Source organism: Heterodontus francisci, chromosome 1 (genome assembly GCF_036365525.1).
Source record: "Heterodontus francisci isolate sHetFra1 chromosome 1, sHetFra1.hap1, whole genome shotgun sequence".
Lineage (NCBI taxonomy): Eukaryota > Metazoa > Chordata > Chondrichthyes > Heterodontiformes > Heterodontidae > Heterodontus > Heterodontus francisci.
This window is the reverse complement of record NC_090371.1, coordinates 203,912,642-203,932,206: the sequence shown is the minus strand read 5'-3', so window position 1 is coordinate 203,932,206 and position 19,565 is coordinate 203,912,642. Positions and strand designations below refer to the sequence as shown.

General features: G+C 43.2%; 1 protein-coding gene across 6 annotated transcripts in view; it reads left to right on the top strand.

Moving 5' to 3' along the window:
* The window catches only part of lratb.1 (lecithin retinol acyltransferase b, tandem duplicate 1), a 180,568-nt gene that overhangs the window by 55,364 nt on the left and 105,639 nt on the right, over positions 1–19,565 (top strand). For 4 of the 6 annotated variants that reach the window (XM_068040510.1, XM_068040547.1, XM_068040538.1 and 1 more), the window contains 3 exons: positions 15,179–15,222; positions 17,086–17,163; positions 19,248–19,444. In XM_068040510.1, the coding sequence (XP_067896611.1) occupies positions 15,179–15,222; positions 17,086–17,163; positions 19,248–19,444 (319 nt within the window). The remainder of the gene's footprint in view (positions 1–15,178; positions 15,223–17,085; positions 17,164–19,247; positions 19,445–19,565) is intronic. The other 2 variants (XM_068040518.1, XM_068040528.1) reach the window with 2 other exon arrangements.

Below are 19,565 nucleotides of genomic sequence, written 5' to 3'. Positions count from 1 at the left end.
AGGAATATGAGCATCAAGGGGCTAAATTACAAAGCAGAACCAAAAAGGTAATAATCTCTGGATTACTACCTGAGCCACGAACAAATTGGCATAGGGTCAGTAAGATTAAAGAGGTAAATGCGTGGCTCAACGATTGGTGTGGGAGGAATGGGTTCGAATTCATGGGACATTAGCACCAGTACAGGGGAAGGAGGGAGCTGTTCCGATGGGACAGGCTCCACCTGAATCATGCTGGGACCAGAGTCCTGGCGAATCGCGTGACCAGGGCTGTAGATAGGACTTTAAACTAAATAGTTGGGGGGAGGGTTCAGTTACATGGAACATTAGGAAGTTAAAGGAGAAAGTAGGAGTGCAGGTTAGTGATGAGGCTGATTGTTAGCAGAAAATAAAAGGTAGGGACAGAACGTGTGATTGTCATATTGCACCAAGGAATCATACAAGAGTGGGGAAATTTGATAATAGAACAAACTTAAAGGCTTTGTATCTGAATACATGAAGCATTCAGAATAAAATTAATTAGTTAACAGCAAAAATAGAGACAAATGGGTGTGATATAGTGGATATTACTGAGACGTGGTTGCAGGGAAACCAGGTTTGGGAATTGAATATCCAAGGGTACTCAGTATTTTGGTAGGATAGACAGGAAGGAAAAGGAGGTGGTATAACTTTGTTAGTAAAGGAAGAGAGCAGTGCTGTAGTGAGAAATGATATAGGCACTGGAGATCAAGACGTAGAATCAGTCTGGGTAGAAATAAGAAATAGCAAAGGAAAGAAGTCCCCAGTGGGAGTAATCCATAGGTCCCCAAACACTAGTTCCGCAGTAGGGCACAGCATAAACCAGGAAATACTGGGGGCTTGTAAGAAAGGTACTGCAATAATCATGGGTGATTTTAATTTGCATATAGACTGGATTAATCAAATTGGCAAGGGTAGCCTCGAGGGAGAGTTCATTGTTTTTTGGAGCAATATGTTGTGGAACCAACCAGGGAGCAGGCTATTCTAGATTTGGTATTATGTAATGAGATGGAATTAATTAATGACCTCATAGTTAAGGATCCTCTAGGGAAGAGTGATCATAGCATGCCAGAATTTCAAATTGAGTTTGAGGGAGAGAAACTGGAGTTCCACACTAGTGTTCTGGAGTTAAACAAAGGTAATTACATAGGCATGAGGACAGATTTGGCCCTAGTGGACTGGGCAGGGGCGGCACAGTGGCGCGGTGGTTAGCACTGCAGCCTCACAGCTCCAGCGACCCGGGTTCAATTCTGGGTACTGCCTGTGTAGAGTTCGCAAGTTCTCCCTGTGTCTGCGTGGGTTTCCTCCGGGTGCTCCAGTTTCCTCCCACATGCCAAAGACTTGCTGGTTGATAGGTTAATTGGCCATTATAAATTGCCCCTAGTATAGGTAGGTGGTAGGGAAATATAGGGACAGGTGGGGACAGGTAGGAATATGGAATTAGTGTAGGATTGGTATAAATGGGTGGTTGATGGTCGGCATAGACTCGGTGGGCCGAAGGGCCTGTTTCAATGCTGTATCTCTAAACTAAACTAAACTAAAAGGTAGGATAGTTGATGAGCAGTGGCAGATGTTAAGGAGATTTCAATTCCTCCCAACTAAAATATATTCCAGAGAGGAAGAAAGATTATAAGAGGGGGAAAAACATCCATGACTAAACAAAGAAGTTAAGGATAACATAAAGACAAAAACTAAGGCATACCCTATTGCAAAGGCCAGTGGCAGGCAGGAAGATTGTGAAACTTTTAAAGATCAATAAAGGGTTACTAAAAAAGTAATAAAAAGAACAAAGTTAAATTATGAAAGAAAACTAGCGCTAAATATAAAAACAGATAGCAAAAGCTTCTGGAAGTATATAAAAGGGAAGAGAGTAACTAAAGTGAATGTTGGTCCCTTGGAAGATGTGACTGGGGAGTTAATAGTGGGGAACACAGAAATGGCAGAGACACTAAATCAGTATTTTGCCTCAGTTTTCATGGTGGAGGACACTAGTACCATCCCAATAGTAACAGGTAATGCAGAGGTTATAGAAAGGGAGGAACTTAGAACAATCATCATCACTAGGGAAAAATTACTGAGCAAACTATTGAGATTGAAGGCAGACAAGTCCCCAGGGCCTGATGGCCTACATCCAAGGGTCTTAAAGGAAGTGGCAACGGAAAAAGTGGATCCATTGGTTCTAATATTCCAAAATTCCCTGGATGCAGGAAAGGTTCCAGTGTTTTGGAAAAATGCTAATATAGCGTCCTTATTCAAAAAGGGAGGGAGGTAGAAATTAGGAACCTATAGACCAGTTAGTTTAACATCTGTCATTGGGAAATTGTTAGAATCCATTATTAAGGAAGTAATAACAGGACATTTAGAAAGTCAAAACGCAATCCATCAGAGTCAGCATGGTTTTATGAAAGATAAATCGTGTTTGACTAATTTGCTAGAGTTCTTCGAAGATGTAACAAGTAAAGTGGATAATGGGGATCCTGTAGATGTAGTATATCTGGACTTCCAGAAGGCATTTGATAAGGTGCCGCACAAAAGGTTAATACACATGGGGTTAGGGGCAATTTATTAGCTTGGATAGAGGATTGGCTAACCAACAGAAAACAGAGAGTCGGGATAAATGGGTCCTTTTCTGGTTGGCAAGATGTAACTAGTGGAGTGCCACAGGATTTGGTCCTTGGGCCGCAACTATTTACAATCTATATTAATGACTTGGATGTAGGGATAGAAGGTACTATAGCCAGATTTGCAGATGACACTAAAATAGGTGGGATAGTAAGTTGCAATAAAGAAATAAGAAATTTACAAATGGATATGGATAGGTTAGGGTAATGGGCCAAAATTTGGCAGATGGAGTTTAACGTGGATAAGTGTGAGGTTATCCATTTTGGTCAGAAGAATAGAAAGGCAAATTACTATCTAAATGGAGAGAAACAGCAGAGTGCTTCGGTGCAGAGGGATCTGGGTGATCTCGTGCATGAATCGCAGAAAACTAGTCTGCAGGTGCTGCAGGTAATAAGGAAGGCAAATTGAATTTTGGCATTTATTGCGAAAGGAATAGAGTATAAAAGTAGGGAAGTGTTGCTGTAACCGTACAAGGCATTAGTGAGACCGCACCTGGAGTATTGCATACAGTTTTGGTCCCCTTACTTGAGGGATGTAGTTGCATTGCAGGCAGTTCAGAGGAAGTTCATTAGATTGATTCCAGAGAAGAGGGGTTTGTCTTATGAAGAGAGATTGAGCAGTTCAGGCCTTTACTCTCTAGAGTTTAGAAGAATGAGGGGAGATCTAATTGAGGTACATAAGATGATTGAGGGGATTGACTAAGTAGATCTAGAGAGGATGTTTCCTCTGGTGGAGCAATTGAGAACAAGAGGTCATAGTTTTAGGATGAGGGGTAGCAGATTTAAAACAGAGATGTGGAGAAATTACTTCTCTCAAAGGGTCGTGAGTCTGTGGAAGTCACTACCCCAGAGTGCGGTGGATGCAGGACATTGAGTAAATTTATGGAGGAGATAGACAGATTTTTAATTAGTAATGGGTTGAAGGGTTATGGAGAATGGGCAGGAGAGTGGAGTTGAGGCCGAGATGAGATCAGCCACGATCGTATTGAATGGTGGAGCAGGCTTGAGGGGCTGAATTGCCTACTCCTGCTCCTAGTTCTTATGGTCCCATTTTCATCTCATCTCATTCTGGGTCTTCATCCTTCCTCTACTAGCTTTCCTCTTCAACCTGTTGTAATTAATTCCTGCCTGAAGGAGGCACAATCCCTTGTCTGGTTCCTGTTTGTTCCCTTGGTTTTGAAGATAAACTAGTAGTCTGCAGTGATTAATATTTCTCCCAGCCACTTAGTGTGGTTGTCAGTACAGTGCACTTCCATAAACCCAATGCACATTTTCCTTAATATATAAGTAGATCGAAGTATTCTAACCTCCCACTTGTATTTTGGGCCTGTAAGGATTGCTGAGGACACACAAAACTTTGCAATGAAATGCAACCACAGCAGTTCTGGAAAAAAAATGTTGATTGTGTCTTTTACTCAGTCCATACAGGAAGCTTCAGTATTAGGATAGAATGACAGATCAAAGAAACAGGAGACACCAAAGAAGCAGGAGCCTTAAGGCATCAGCTGCAAATGCTAGTATTGCTTCCTGTCAGTAGTCTTTTTGACTTGTGCCAGGAGATGAAAAGCAGAATGTGTGGCTTTCCAAACATTGTACCTAATTACTGTTTCCCCCACTTTTCTGTTCGTCAGTTGCAATTTACCACCTGTTGTAGCTTAGAATTCTCTAAAAGAAATTAAGCCAGCAATCTTTTAGATTTACTGTATGAAACATTTTTCATCTCCTGATACTAACAAGCTGTGTCAGACACATGGGAATTATTTCAGTAATGAAAACAACGTGTTTGCATTCTGGCTCCAGTCCTTCCTCTTTGTAGTTTTTTTCCTCCTCTGTTCTCAAAATTGATCAGAATTCCCAAGTTTCACAAGACATGGGCAGACTTTCCAGGAAGCTAATAACTCTCATAAACACAATAAAACTACTAAGATATCAGCTAATGTTCTCTAATGATTATCTAAGGTTCCTGGTGTAGTTGCGCCAAGTCTGTGACACTAGCAGTTTGGCACTTCTTCAGATTTCTGGGCAATTAACTAAGGGAGAAGTTTAGGATGACTCTGTAGGATCACACTTCGATATGTTCAGATTCTTGAGGGTTATTGTGTCCTCAAAACCTTCCAGATTTAGCCTGGTGCCTTGGTGTAGTAGTCATAACCTGATGCTTTATGGCTTTCAGAACCCCAGTACTGGTTCCATTCATTCCTGTTTTCAGATTTAAAAATTGAGAAGAAACACAATAATTTAAACTCTCCCATTTGCTTTGGTTCCCAAAAATTAAACTTTCAAAGTGACAAGACAACGAAGCCCATTTGAAAACTTTTGTGCAGGAAATTTGAAGATCTTCCCTATAGGGACCCAAAAGGAATTATGTTGTATTTAGGCTGTGCAACAAAACACTTGTAGAATCTGTGTTGCATAAAAGTAGAAGCTGCACACATTTCTCTTCCTGGCAGCTAGCACATCATCAAGGCATGTACAAAAATTCGGAGTTTTTTTTATCTGTCTAGCTTCCATTATTTCAAAATCAGAAAGATCTTAGTTATTTCCTCATAGTTCTTACCCTTGCCCGTTTTATGGACTGCGTTGAGTTTGAAGTGTAAACTCCACATCTTCCAGATTGTGGCTTGCTTTGAAATTGTTTCACATGTCCAGTGTCCAGCCATCTTTACAGCTATTCATTTTGTTTGTGTGTTTTGTTGATGGTTGTGCCCCTAAAATTTTTTATTCTTTCATGGGATGTGGGAGTCGCTGGCTAGGCCAGCATTTATTGCCCATCCCTAATTGCCCTTGAGAAGGTGGTGGTGAGCAGCCTTATGAACTGCTGCAGTCCATGTGGTTTAGGTACACCCACAGTGCTGTTACAAAGGGAGTTCCAGGATTTTGATCCAGTGACAGTGAAGGAACAGTGATATAGTTCCAAGTCAGGATGTGTGTGTCTTGGAGGGGAACTTGCAGGTGATGGTGTTCCCATGCATCTGCTGCCCTTGTCCTTCTAGGTGGTAGAAGTCGCAGGTTTGGAAGATGTTGTCGAAGGAGCCTTGGTGAGTTGCTGTAGTGGATCTTGTAGATGGTACACATTGCTGCCACTGTGCATCGGTAGTGGAGGGATGGAATGGTTGAAGGTGGTGGATGAGGTGCCAGTCAAGCGGGTTGCTTTGTCCTGGATGGTGTCGAGCTTCTTGAGTGGTGTTGGAGCTGCACTCATCCAGGCAAGTGGAGAGTATTCCATCACATTCCTGACTTGCGCCTTGTAGATGGTGGACAGGCTTTGGGGAGTCAGGAGGTGAGTTACTCACGGCAGATTTCCCAGCCTGTGACCTGCTGTTTTAGCCACAGTATTAATATGGCTGGCCCAGTTAAATTTCTGGTCAATAATAACACCCAGGATGATGATGGTGGGGGATTCAGCGATGGTAATACCATTGAAAGTCAAGGGGAGATGATCTCTCTCTTAAATTCTCTCTTGTTGGAGATGATCATTGCCTGGCACTTGTGTGGCGTGAATGTTACTTGCCACTTATCAGCCCAAGCCTGAATGTTGTCCAGGTCTTGCTGCATATGGTCATGGGCTGCTTCAGTATCTGAGGAGTCATGAATGGTGCTGAACATTGTGCAATCATCAGCGAACATCCCCACCTCTGATCTTATTATGGACGGAAGGTCATTGATGAAACAGCTGAAGGTGGTTGGGCCTAGGACACTACCCTGAGGAACTCCTGCAGTGATGTCCTTGGACTAAGGTGATTGACCTCCAACAACCACAATCATCTTCCTTTGTGCTAGGTAAGACTCCAACCAGTGGAGAGTTTTCCCCCTGATTTCCATTGACTCCAGTTTTGCTAGGGCTCCTTGATGCCAGACTTGGTCAAATGCTGCCTTGATGTCAAGGGCAGTCATTCTCACCTCACCTCAAGAATTCAGCTCTTTTGTCCATGTTTGGACCAAGTCTGTAATGTGGTCAAGAGCTGAGTGGCCCTGGCAGAACCGAAACTGAGCATCAGTGAGCAGGTTATTGCTGAGTAAGTGCCGCTTGATAGCACTGTTGACAACCCTTCCATCACTTTGCTGATGATTGAGAGTAGACTGATGGGACGGTAATTGGCCAGGTTGGATTTGTCCTGCTTTTGGTGTGCAGGACATACCTTGGTAATTTTCCATATTGCTGGGTAGATGCCAGTGTTGTAACTGTACTGGAACAGCTTGGCTAGGGGGCGCGGCCTGTTCTGGAGCACAAATCTTCAGTACTATTGCTGGAATATTGTCAGGGCCCATAGCCTTTGCAGTATCCAATGCCTTCAACCGTTTCTTGATATCATGTGGAGTCAATCGAATTGGCTGAAGACTTTCATCTGTGATGCTGGAGACCTCAGGAGGAGGCCAAGATGGATCATCCACTCAGTACTTCTGGCTGAAAATGGTTGGAAATGCTTCAGCCTTGTCTTTTGCACTAATGTGCCGGCTTCCCTCATCATTGAGGAGGGGATATTTGTGGAGCCTTCTCCTCCTGTTAGTTGCTTAATTTTCCACCACCATTCATGACTGGATGTGGCAGGACTACAGAGTTTAGATCTGATCTGTTGGCTGTGGGATTGCTTAGCCCTGTCCATTGCATGCTGCTTATGCTGTTTGGCATGCATGTTGTCCTGTGTGGTAGCTTCACCGGGCTGACACCTCATTTTTAGGTGTGCCTGGTGCTGCTCCTGGCATGCCCTCCTGCATTCTTCATTGAACTCAGTATGTCTGCAGTTCACTAATCTTGTCTTTTGACATACATTACCCTACACCCTTGGGCAGTTCTTGCATCATTGGTAGGTTATCTCCAGTCACTTTTGGGGGTGTTACTTTCTCCTTTTACATTCCACCTTCCTCACCATTAGTCTCTTATTGCCCAGTGGTGAAGATTCCTCTACAGATCCTGGAACAAAAAGAATAATGAAAACTTCCCCCTTTCCCCCCCCCCCCCCCACCACCATCCTTCCCCCATGTGCAATGGACCTCAGAAAATATCTTTTGAAAGTTCTGTCTGTTGTGATCTGTCTGTATTTTTTGGATCTATCTAAACTCAATCCTGAATTCATGGGTGTTGATTTTTTTTGTTCCAGATCATTTCTACAGCTTTGAAAGAGCAAAGAAAAGGTCAGAGTGTAATTAATACCTTAAGGGAACAGGTTGGCTTAGTCTCGCTGTCTTTTTATGCAGGACTGGAGGGGTGCTTCTTTACTTTTTGTCTGATTCTTTCTTGATAGTTCCTGACAATGCACAGAACTTCTCTACCTCCACCCACCCACACCACTTCACCTCCACCCACCCACACCACTTCACCTCCACCCACCCACACCACTTCACCTCCACCCACCCACACCACTTCACCTCCACCCACCCACACCACTTCACCTCCACCCACCCACACCACACCTCCACCCACCCACACCACTTCACCTCCACCCACCCACACCACACCTCCACCCACCCACACCACACCTCCACCCACACCACACCTCCACCCACCCACACCACACCTCCACCCACCCACACCACTTCACCTCCACCCACCCACACCACACCTCCACCCACCCACACCACACCTCCACCCACCCACACCACTTCACCTCCACCCACCCACACCACACCTCCACCCACCCACACCACTTCACCTCCACCCACCCACACCACTTCACCTCCACCCACCCACACCACACCTCCACCCACCCACACCACTTCACCTCCACCCACCCACACCACTTCACCTCTAATTCTCTTGTCGTGTTTGTTCCTTTTTAATTTTGAAAGTTTCTTGACTGCTCACGGGAAGTGATACTGGTATTTTAATCAGCGCTTAAGGGATCTTGATTCTTTGCTGTGCCTGTTCTATTCCCAGTGGTGAAGGTTTCTGTGTTGATTGAGGAAGAGAGAGGCTTTTCAAACATTTTGTCGGGTAAATAAAAGATGGTGCAAACATTTTGTTGCAGAGCCATAAAAGTTCTGTCTCTAAATTATAAATAGGTACTGTTCAACCTAGCCAGCCAGATCATGTTCATTATTATAACACACCAAATATATTTAAATGTTTTTAACTGTTCTTCAGCATTGAAATGACCAGTGTTAGGACAGATTAGTTTTATTGCTGTGGGCATGAACGGAATTTGATCCCTTGTTCCTTGTTTGCATATTAGATGATTTTTTTTTGTTGCTAAATGTATTGAATTCTAAATACAGGGCTAAACAACAACAGAAATTCAAATTGCATTCTTCAGATCAGTTGGGTTTGAATTTTCTTTGTTGGAATTCTAAATGGAATTTTTTACTCAGAAGACAAACTGGTATCATCTGTGCAGCGTCTTTTGCATTACAAATTTGTCATGTAGAGGACCCGTACAGATTAATCCAGATTTGCTGTTTTAGTTTACACAGGGTTTCCAAATCATAATTTGCTTAATGGAGACAGCATCTCCAAATCAGGAAATCTGGGTCTAATACATAAGTAATGCTACAGTTGCATTCACAAGCTCCCCAGTGGCTCACTCGGTTAATGCATCATGTGGTGTGTTTCCATACTGCATGGAGAAGGTCCCAGCTTCAGTTCTGAACCTGGTGCTGAGTTTAGCTAATTTCAGCAGGGCTATCATGAGCAGTTTTGAAATTGGTCAAATATATCATGGATTAGGTAGGAGAAAAAAAATCCATGATCGTGTTCCAATTTTTTTCCACGATACACACTGCTAAAAATGCACTTGTATGGGTGTCAGGTTAGGATAGGTCCAGGCTGGGCTGTGATGCCTCCCAATGTTGAATACCTCAATAACAGAGGATTTCTAGTGGCTGTGGAATTGCAGCCCAACATGAACCACAACTTCAATGGTGAACTAACAAGGGCAGAAAATCTGAGGGAAATAGGATAAGGAAAAAAACACATTGTGATCTTCAGTTTAAAAATTCTTCCAAATGCAGAATTATTTTCATCCACAGCAAACATACATATCATCACAACTAAATTAAATTTCATCAGATCAAATCTGGGTTAAGATAAAGCATTTTAAAATATGGTCATTTCATATCAAAGGTCCTCCTTTATTCACTGTCAGGCTAGACCCTCATCTGCCAATAATGAGGCATATTAATTTTGCCATATGAATATTGATTTGCAAGCAGTGGCTGAAGTGAAGAAAGGACTTGTTCAAAAAATCACCAGGCCCCGGGCTGGAAAGACATTTGCATATTAACAGACAGTGCTTGCGAGACAAAGGGGTTACTGCCCTTATCCAATTTAACCCACAGTGGACTTTGAGCCCCAGGTATTGAGTGTAAGAAGAGACATTCCAGGGTCGGCTAAGACCAGAGAATCCACAAGCAGATGTGGTCAGACCAGCTGGTCACGTAACTAGCCTGCTTGGCAACCTGTTTTTTTCTGAATTGTACAAACACTTTGAACTCAGAGTATCTGTTTGCTCTTGGACTGAAAAGACCTCTCCTGGCTGCTCCCATCTCTTTCTCACAGAACTCCAAATCCACTGAAGACACATGAACCCCCAGGAAGAAGTCTCCTACCGCGAACAAGGTTTAAGAAGAATAAAAGCAAAATACTGCAGATGCTGGAAATCTGTAATGAGAACAAAAATTGCTGGAAATACTCAGCAGGTCTGGCAGCATCTGTGGAGGGAGAAGCAGAGTTAACCTTTCAGGTCAGTGACCTTTCATCAGAACACAAGAAGGTTTAAGAAGAATACTGAGCCCCAACGAATAGCAAGATCTACCTACAATCAAGGACTCTGCAGTGAGCTTGAAGATAGTAACAAAAACCCTCTTCCGAGATTGCCTCAAACTTTTCCACTTTATTTTTTCTGCTCTGTTCTGTCTCTATCTGCATGGGCGGCGCAGTGGTTAGCACCGCAGCCCCACAGCTGCAGCGACCCGGGTTCAGTTCTGGGTACTGCCTGTGCGGAGTTTGCATGTTCTCCTGTGACTGTTTGGGTTTCCGCTGGGTGCTCCTGTTTCCTCCCACAGCCAAAGACTTGCAGGTTGATAGGTAAATTGGCCATTGTAAATTGCCCCTAATGTAGGTAGATGGTAGGAGAATGGTGGGGATGTGGTAGGGAATATGGGGTTAATATGGGATTAGTATAAATGGGTAGTTGTTGGTCGGCACAGACTCGGTGGGCCGAAGGGCCCGTTTCAGTGCTGTATCTCTCTATGACTCTATGTGTGTATCGCGTATTCATGCTAGTGTGGGCGTGTCATGTATCCGTAGGCATTAACCGAATTAGGGTTTAAGTTTAATAAATTTCAATCTTTCTTCTTTAAACCTAAGAAAACCTGTTTGTGCTGGTTTCTTTGCCTTATCATTGGAAAGCAGTGAACAAGGATTCACCAAGGAGGAGCGAAAAACACAGTGTGTTTAAAAATAAAGCCCTGTTACGGTGAGACCAGGTGAAGGCTGGGAGGGACCCCTTGACCCCTTTCTCACCTGGTCGTAACATCACCAAAGTTTTTGAGTCAAATGATATTGAGTTGAGACATCATATCTAGTTTGTTGACACTCAAAACCAGTTGACATTGCTGTTTCTTATATTGTAGTGTTCAAATTATTCTATTTTCAAAAATGTTCCTGTCTATGTCTGCATAGTTATTTTTATACCAAAGAACAAATTTCCTTGTTTTTCATTTATCCAACCTGGTACAAAATTCAAAATGGAAATTTGCAGCTCCCCAGTTGTTCATTTAGTAAATGCACTGCCCAGAGTAGAACATAGACCAAAATGGTCTAAAGTTCTGTGTCTGTGCCAGGTTGGCTGATTCAGCTGAGGTAACTATTATAACATTGAGTACTGAAGCTGACCTTCATGCACTTGAGCAAGCAGGGAGGAAAACATCATACAGAATTCACAGTCCTGATCATCAAGTGAATCCTGTTGCAAAAGGCAATTGTGTGGACAATAAATGAAGACAGGATCAGACTTGGCCTGCTCTCCATGGTAGAAATGCTTACTGAGGCTCACATATGAATTGGGTGAGAATGGCTGGCAACCATGAGACCACATGCTAAAGTGAATCAGTGCCTTCAGAAAAAGGAAGAAAGAAAACAGGAGGGAAGTTTTTTCAAATAGATACTTTTTTGATCTTGTTTTTAATGTCTGTTTTTTTAAAAAACTGCAAATGGTGCCAAAAGCATCTCAACATAACTCGAAAACAAGCAGACTCCAGTCAAGAATCTTATAATTTGTTAGTGGTGAAATGCTTGTTTTAAAAAAAAAAATTCTCACTATGTTTATCACATATTCAAAAACTGTGTTGCATGTTCTGTAACCTTAACTAAATGTTTTGCTGTGCAATATGACGTGTCAGTGTTTTTGTGATGGATGTACTTTTGTGCCCATGCAAGAACCAGTATGATATTTTTGCTGTTGTGCATGTTGAATTTTTATGCAACCGCGATCTTCAAACAGAACAAAATGATGCAAGAATATATGCATGAATTAAACTTGCAAGTGAATGACTAGCTATCAAGATCCTATTCGTTTAATAACTTAAGGGTACCCATCAAGTGCCACTTTAAATTAGCATTCTGCTTGATGGTACTTATTAAATCAAGTAAGATTTAACGTCAGAAAGAAGTGTAGGTTGTTCAACTTTTGAATTGCAATGATTATAATAAGGTATTTGATCTCCAATCCCCCTTTCTGACAAATATAGATTGATCAGAGGTGTGTTGCAATGTAGTGATAATAGTATTTAGAAATGATGTGTAATGGTAAGAAATAATATATCACTGGTGATAAACATGGGAAAATTTTAATGCAAATAGCTGCTCAACACTTCGTCAGTAATTATGATGAGCGTGCCTTTCAACTTCAGGGTCATAAAATTGGTAGTTATATACTGCGCCTAATTTTCCTCTCCATTGACTCTGATCTGATACTGCCAGTTTTACACCCCTACTGAAGCTGATGGTTCTCCCAATTTATTCTGTGGCAGAATTCTACTTTTAACAGTGCTTCATTCTCCTAGTGTCAGTAAGGTTTGATGACTATCTTTTCTTTCCCAGGTGTGTCAAATTTTAAGAAACTGTTCTAATATAATTTTACAAGCAGATTTTAATGAATGAAGGGAATAAATGGGGAAAGATAATAAAGACAGAAAATGCAAATTGATCAAAGTGACTCTTCATTAGGAATTTTAATGAACAATCACAAAACTATTATTCTAATTGAGACATTGATTGACCAGTCACTTTCCAGCATTTTCAGTTTTAATTTCAGAATTCCAGATTTTTTTACGTCTACTAAATGGAAAGAAATATCGATAGCTTTCAATTTTTTTGAAGCTATGTAATCCCTGTCTAGGTACTGGTGTGTTACCGAAATGTCCTATTTGGTCCCTCAGCAGAAGACTACGTATTTAGTACGTGCTAACTACAGATGGGCAAGATGGCTCCTGGGCTGTAAGCTCCCTAGGAAGCTCCCTTGCTGTTCAACGATATCCATGGCCATCTGCTCCCATTCCGAGTGTTTTCTCCCCCAATCTACCCTCTTAAACTGTTTAAACTCCCCTGGCTCTTTAAATCAGTTCATTTTAGCCCAAACTAAAAGCTAACAGTTTAGTTTATGTTACCTGGGCCCACTGCCCTCCCCCAGCCACACCTGCTCTTTGTTTTCTCAACGAAATTGATCCGGACGAAACTGACGAGCACAGCTGTTGATACTTTAATCTCCGATCCTGCTGTCTTCACCGCCCAGAGTGTCTGCAGCCATGGCGTGCGGTAAGTCCATTGAGGTGAAGAAGGAGCAGCGGGACCCTAGGGAAGTCTTGAGAAAAGGTGCCCCGAACACCCAAAAAATCCATGAACGGCTCCCCGGCCGCAACTTCAAAGCACCCGCGGGAGATGGCTCGGAGAGCATCTGCAGCGCACTGTCGGCAATGCTGCATGCCTTTATTTAAACCACTGCAAAAAAAAAACCTTAGCGAATGTAATCACCTCTGTAAGTCTGCCAAAAGATGCTTCACCTCCTGAAGGACGTGGATGAGCTTTCCGGACGTCAATGGTGGGCACTGAGGAAATGGCTTATTACCTGCACCCGCTCCCCCCCCCCTTTTCCCCCCCCCCTTTCCCCCCCCTCCCCCCCTTTCCCCCCCCCCTTTCCCCCCCCCTTTCCCCCCCCCTTTCCCCCCCCCTTCCCCCCCCCCTTTTCCCCCCCCCTTTCTCCCCCCCCTTTCTCCCCCCCCTTTCTCCCCCCCCTTTCTCCCCCCCTTTCTCCCCCCTTTCTCCCCCCCCTTTCTCCCCCCCCTTTCTCCCCCCCCCCTTTCTCCCCCCCCCTTTCTCCCCCCCCCTTTCTCCCCCCCCCTTTCTCCCCCCCCCTTTCTCCCCCCCCCTTTCCCCCCCCTTTCCCCCTCCCCTTTCCCCCTCCCCTTTCCCCCTCCCCTTTCCCCCCCCCTTTCCTCCCCCCCTTTCCTCCCCCCCCTTTCCTCCCCCCCCCTTTCCTCCCCCCCCTTTCCTCCCCCCCCTTTCCTCCCCCCCCTTTCCCCCCCCCCCTTTCCCCCCCCCTTTCCCCCCCCCTTTCTCCCCCCTTCCACACCCCCGCCCCCTTCCCTGCTCCACTCTCTCAGCTCACCCCCTCACAATTCCGTCCCAGCCCCCCCTCTCGCACCATCTTCCCCCCGCATCCCCTTCCTCTGCACCCCCCCACCCCCTTACAGCCCCCTTCCCAGCTCCCCCTCGCACCCCACTCCCTCCACCCCTCCCCCTTGCATCCCCTCCTCCCACCGGCACCATCCTACACCTGTGTAGGGGCCCTAACAACCCCACTGCCTTGTGGGTGTCTCGGGAGAGACCAAGGCTAAGGGAGTAAACCCTAACAGATAATCCGGAGTGGAACCCCGTAGGCGGTCATGTGTCACCTTTGGCATGTTTCCGGCAGTTCCTGCAGCCATACTGGTGCCAAACGTCGTGCCCTGCATTCCTTTGGACCCCACCAGAAAGGCCGAGAGGGGGGTTTTGACGACTGGGCAACTCTCAACCTCCATAAACTTGCCCAGGCATGCGCCATGGAGAGGTCACTCCATAGTTGCCTCACAGTGACTGAAACAACACGGAAGGCAGCAGTTACGGGTTATGGCAGGAAAAAAGACATAGGCGCAAGGGGAGAGCCAACTGTGCAACAGCCCCGACAAATAAATTTCTCTGCAGCACCTGTGGAAGAGCCTGTCACTCTAGAATTGGCCTTTATAGCCACTCCAGGCGCTGCTTCACAAACCACTGACCACCTCCAGGCGCGTATCCATTGTCTTTCGAGATAAGGAGGCCAAAGAAGGAACTACAGATGTACCTTTTTGTGTCCTTCTGTTAACCTTTTTTAAAAAGTTGAATGTTATTATCTTGAGGCTTTATATAGCTTATCATCTGGTAGTTTATTTCTGGAGCTTGGTCACTGTAGTACGCTGTATAATTGGGTCAACAAGTTTTCTTTCATTCCTGCAGTATTATCTTTTCCCTCTTCATTTTGTTTCCAAGTTCTTTAGTTTTGGTAACATCCTGAGTCTATATTTTATTGCAGTTTGGCTGGAAGCATAATGAGTTTGACCTGTTGGCTGCTGGAAGGTAAAGCTTTTTCTGTGCTATGTCTCCTGTGCTATGGATTGCATGATTTCATGTTCTTTTCTTATGGACTTTATTACTGCCTTCCTGTTGGTTTAAAAGCTGCTCGCTTGGAAAATTGTTCCTCTTTAAAAATGCATTTGCATTTTGTTCAACTTTTATTTGAAGATAACATAGATATTTAAATCTTTCCATGTAATTACATGACATAGTTGGTAAGAACATTGTTGACTGCTCTCAGATGTGGGTTCAAATGCAAAAATTTATCTCTCACCAATCTTTAATTGTTCAATGACTGTTTAACCAGCTAATACAGGTTTCAGCACCAAAATTCATGCTGTTGTCACTGATTCTACACACTTATTCAGGGATTCCCTAAGGTTAAGCAATCTGGAATATGATCCAGCACACACTGATGCTGCAAGGAGGGATTTTCTTTGAATAATTGGGCCTGTTTACAAGAAAGTATCATCTTGGAGCTAATCTGGTGTCATTTAGTTATTCCACTTGATGTTTGAACTTTTCAGTTCCATATCACTGAATAACTGAATAACAGATCATTAAACTCCTAACTGTAAATGATCTAAACAGATATAAAAGTAAGCATCAGAATTAGTTAATAAAACTAATACATTCATTCTGCATGTTGGTGTTGATGAAAGTAACAAAAGATATATAACTTGATCTATCAGATCGTGATAATGTTATATTATTTTCCATGGACTAGAACTACTGTCGTGAACAAATAAGGCATACTCAAAGTCTTTGCAGAGCAGAACGAGCTTTATGCTCAAAGTATATACACCAGTGTTTCCTATTTAGAGTGTTCCATCCCCCAGTGTTGCCATCCAAAAACCTTAATGAATTACCCCTTTTTTTTTCCAAAGTCTTTTAAAACTGTAAAAAAAAAACTCCCTTTAAGCCTTATCAAAGGAAGAAAACCACCAAATGTACTTTGAAGATTTGTTTTTAAAAATTAATGTGAAGAGGCCAGTTGCAGTATTTGTATGTCTTTCTGAGGGTGTGTTACTCACTTTCCCACCCCACCCCCAATTTCCCTCGCTGCCATGATCAGCCAACCTCTCCCCTGACCCCGAGCCCCAACTTTTTCCTCCCTCTTGACTGCCGGGATCTGACGCAAATCAACAACCGATCTATCCTAATTGCTGGGCACCTCCCCAGAAGTCCCAATTGAGCCTCTTGCTGTTGGCTTCCCTGCCCAGCAGCAGGCTAGCATGCCAATCTGATTGGCTGCTGAGTGGAAAACGGATGACAAAAATGCTAATGATATCCTGCAGTTAAATTCAGCAGGACCTCCACATCCCTGAAATTATTGGTTTCTCCCTGCGCACGCCCCCCCCCACCCCATCTCCCCCAGCACATCTGCACTCCCTCCCTGCCTCCCTGTAAATGGGCCCTAGTGTTGGCATTAGATATTGAGACAAGTACAGACCAAATGCAGAATAACTGCTTGGACTCTGCATCAGCAACCTCAGAGGAGCACTCTACTTCTATGCCATTTTATCCATTGTCCACAACAGCCATCTTTAATGACATTTTTTAATGAGATTGCCGAATTATGTTGGTTGAAGGGGAATTTTGCATTGTGCTCTCAGCTAGGTTAAGACTGCTGAAATTAATTCCACAACACATCCTGCAGCCAGCAGGGGGAGAAAGTTTCCAAAGCTTCAATCTCTGTTTGATTCAACACAGTTGCCAGAGGTGACAAGAGTTTTCAAACTAATTGCACCATGCAGTTCACCGGGTGCTTAACTGTTCTGAACTTTGCATTTTCATTTTTGTTTATTTCACAAAGATGTGTGTTTCTAAACTTTACAGAATATATTTTTTTAATTTGGTGTTTAGTCTTGCAGGTCACCTGATTGAGTGTGGAGCCCAGTGTACAGGTGGAATATTTACAGATTGGCAGCAAGTTCCTGACTGGTATTAAACCGATCTTTACATTTCTCACTTTCAACAAACTTTGCTACTCATTTTTTTGTTTCAATATATGATCAATATCTTTACAATTATTCATGCTATACTTTGAAATTTTAGTTAAAAATTTAGTAAAAGCCCATGGGATACAGGTGAACGAGGCGAGTTGGGTCCAAAATTGACTCAGTGACAGGAAACAAAGGGTAATGGTTGACGGATGCTTTTGCAAATGGAAAGTAGTTTTCAGTGGTGATCCATAGGGCTCCGTGTGGGGTCCCTTGCTGTTTGTGGTATATATTAATGATTTGGACTTAAATGTGGGAGGCATGATTGGGAAGTGCAGATGGCAGAGTGAGTACAGAGGAGATTTACAAGAATGTTGCTAGGGCTTGAAAATTGCAGCTATGAGGAAAGATTGGATAGACTAGGGTTGTTTTCTTTAGAACAGAGGAGGCTGAGGGGTGACTTAATTGAGGTGTACAAAATTATGAGGGGCCTAGACAGAGTATTCAGGAAGGACCTGTTTCCCCTCGCAGAAAAGTCAATTACCAGGGGCACAGATTTAAGGTGACTGGTAGAATTAGAGGGGACATGAGGAAAACCCTTTTCACCCAGAGGATGGTGGGTGTCTGAAATTCACTGCCCGGATTGGTGGTGGAGGCAGAAACCCTCAACTCATTTAAAAGGTATCTGGACTTGCACCTGAAGTGGTGTAATCTACAAGGCTACGGACCAGGTGCTGGAAGGTGGGATTAGAATGGGCGGCTAGTTTTTCAGCCAGTGCAGACATGATGGGCTGAATGGCCTCTTTCTGTGTCATAACTTTTCTACGGTTTTAAAATGCAATATTTTGTCACTCAGTCCATCACCTTTTTTGTACCAGATAGTAAAGTGCTAAGATGAACAAACAAAAAGATGAACTGGGCTTTCAATTTTTACAAAATATAATTGAAATTGGTTAGTTTTTTATGAATAATTTTATCCTGAAATACTCCCTGGTGTACTTAGTAACTTGAAAAGAATTCAGTATGTAAATGTGATACTAATTTGTTTTAAATAAGGCTTTGCTACTAAAATATAAGAATGCCATCTTTATGACTGTCTTTGTAAGCTGGCCATTTTTGACCGCCTTCAGTCACTTCTTTTCATCTAATTTTTAATGTTGGATTTGTCTTACATCATATGATGAACTGGAAACTATGGGAGAAATCCAGTCCTCTTTTGTCTGCTGATCTGAGCACAAAAACGCAAGAGTCACTGCCTCTGGCAGTCTCAAAAGAGCATTTAAAATTATACGCATGGCAGTATTCTGAGCTCTAGAGATGCAAAAGTATTTAAACAAATTGTAGGGGGATAGAGGGCTAGGCAACTATTAAATGAATTGGATGTTGAAATGTTGGGCTGCATGGATCAGGAAGGTCCCATATTTGATTCCTATACCTGGAATTTCCACAGGAGTTCTTGGGTTGAGAGATCTGTGGGCTCCTTGGAGAAATGGCATAAAGTACGAAAAATTGGCCTTTTCTCTGGAGGTTCTGATGATCTTCTGAAGTGAAGGCAGGAGATTAATGGAGTTAAACTGGTTGGGGGAACTGAAGTTACCATCAGTGTTTCAGTGTCTCTGCTGCAAAGTGCACATGCAGAGATGTCATCTCAGGGCATGAACAGGTTGGCTGTGATGCCCTGATGCCAAAGTCTCACTGCCTGGTCTCAAACTTGAAGGGTGACCACTTGTGTGAGGCACCAAAGAAGCTCTGCCTCAGCTGTCTGGAGGACAAGCCTAAAAGTAAATGGGAAAAAAAAGCAAAATCAGAATAGTAATGAAATATAAATATCCAGGATTTAAGGGAAGACCATTCAGCCGCTCCAGCTTGCCAGGATCTGATCTGGTTATGTTTTTAATTTTTTGGATCGTAAACTCATCTTCATGGGTAAGCAGTTTATGAAATTCTTTTTTGAATTGCAGGATTCATTCACTATGTGGGTTAGTTAGGCTATTACATTTCATGATTTTTTATTAGATAATGCTGCTCTCTTAACTTGTATAGAAACTGCTTACATGATTAAATCCATGTTTCATCCATTTCCAGGGATAACATTGGTTTTCCAGTGGTTGAGTGTTCCTCTGATGGAAGCTTCATCCTTTCGAAACCACCTAAAACTGGAGGACTGGTATCATTTGGTACTGTTGCCGAGCAACTTGTTTATGAAATAGGCGACCCCAGGCGTTACCAATTGCCTGATGTCGTCTGTGATTTCTCCCAGGTTACCGTGTTGGAAATACCAGGTCTGCTGTTTCTATCATCTCTTTAATGTACACAAAGCTATATTTTAAGTTGATAATATTGCAGTCTACAAACATTCATTTATCATTGCCGTTCGTGCAGATAAAAGAGTTCTGTCACAAA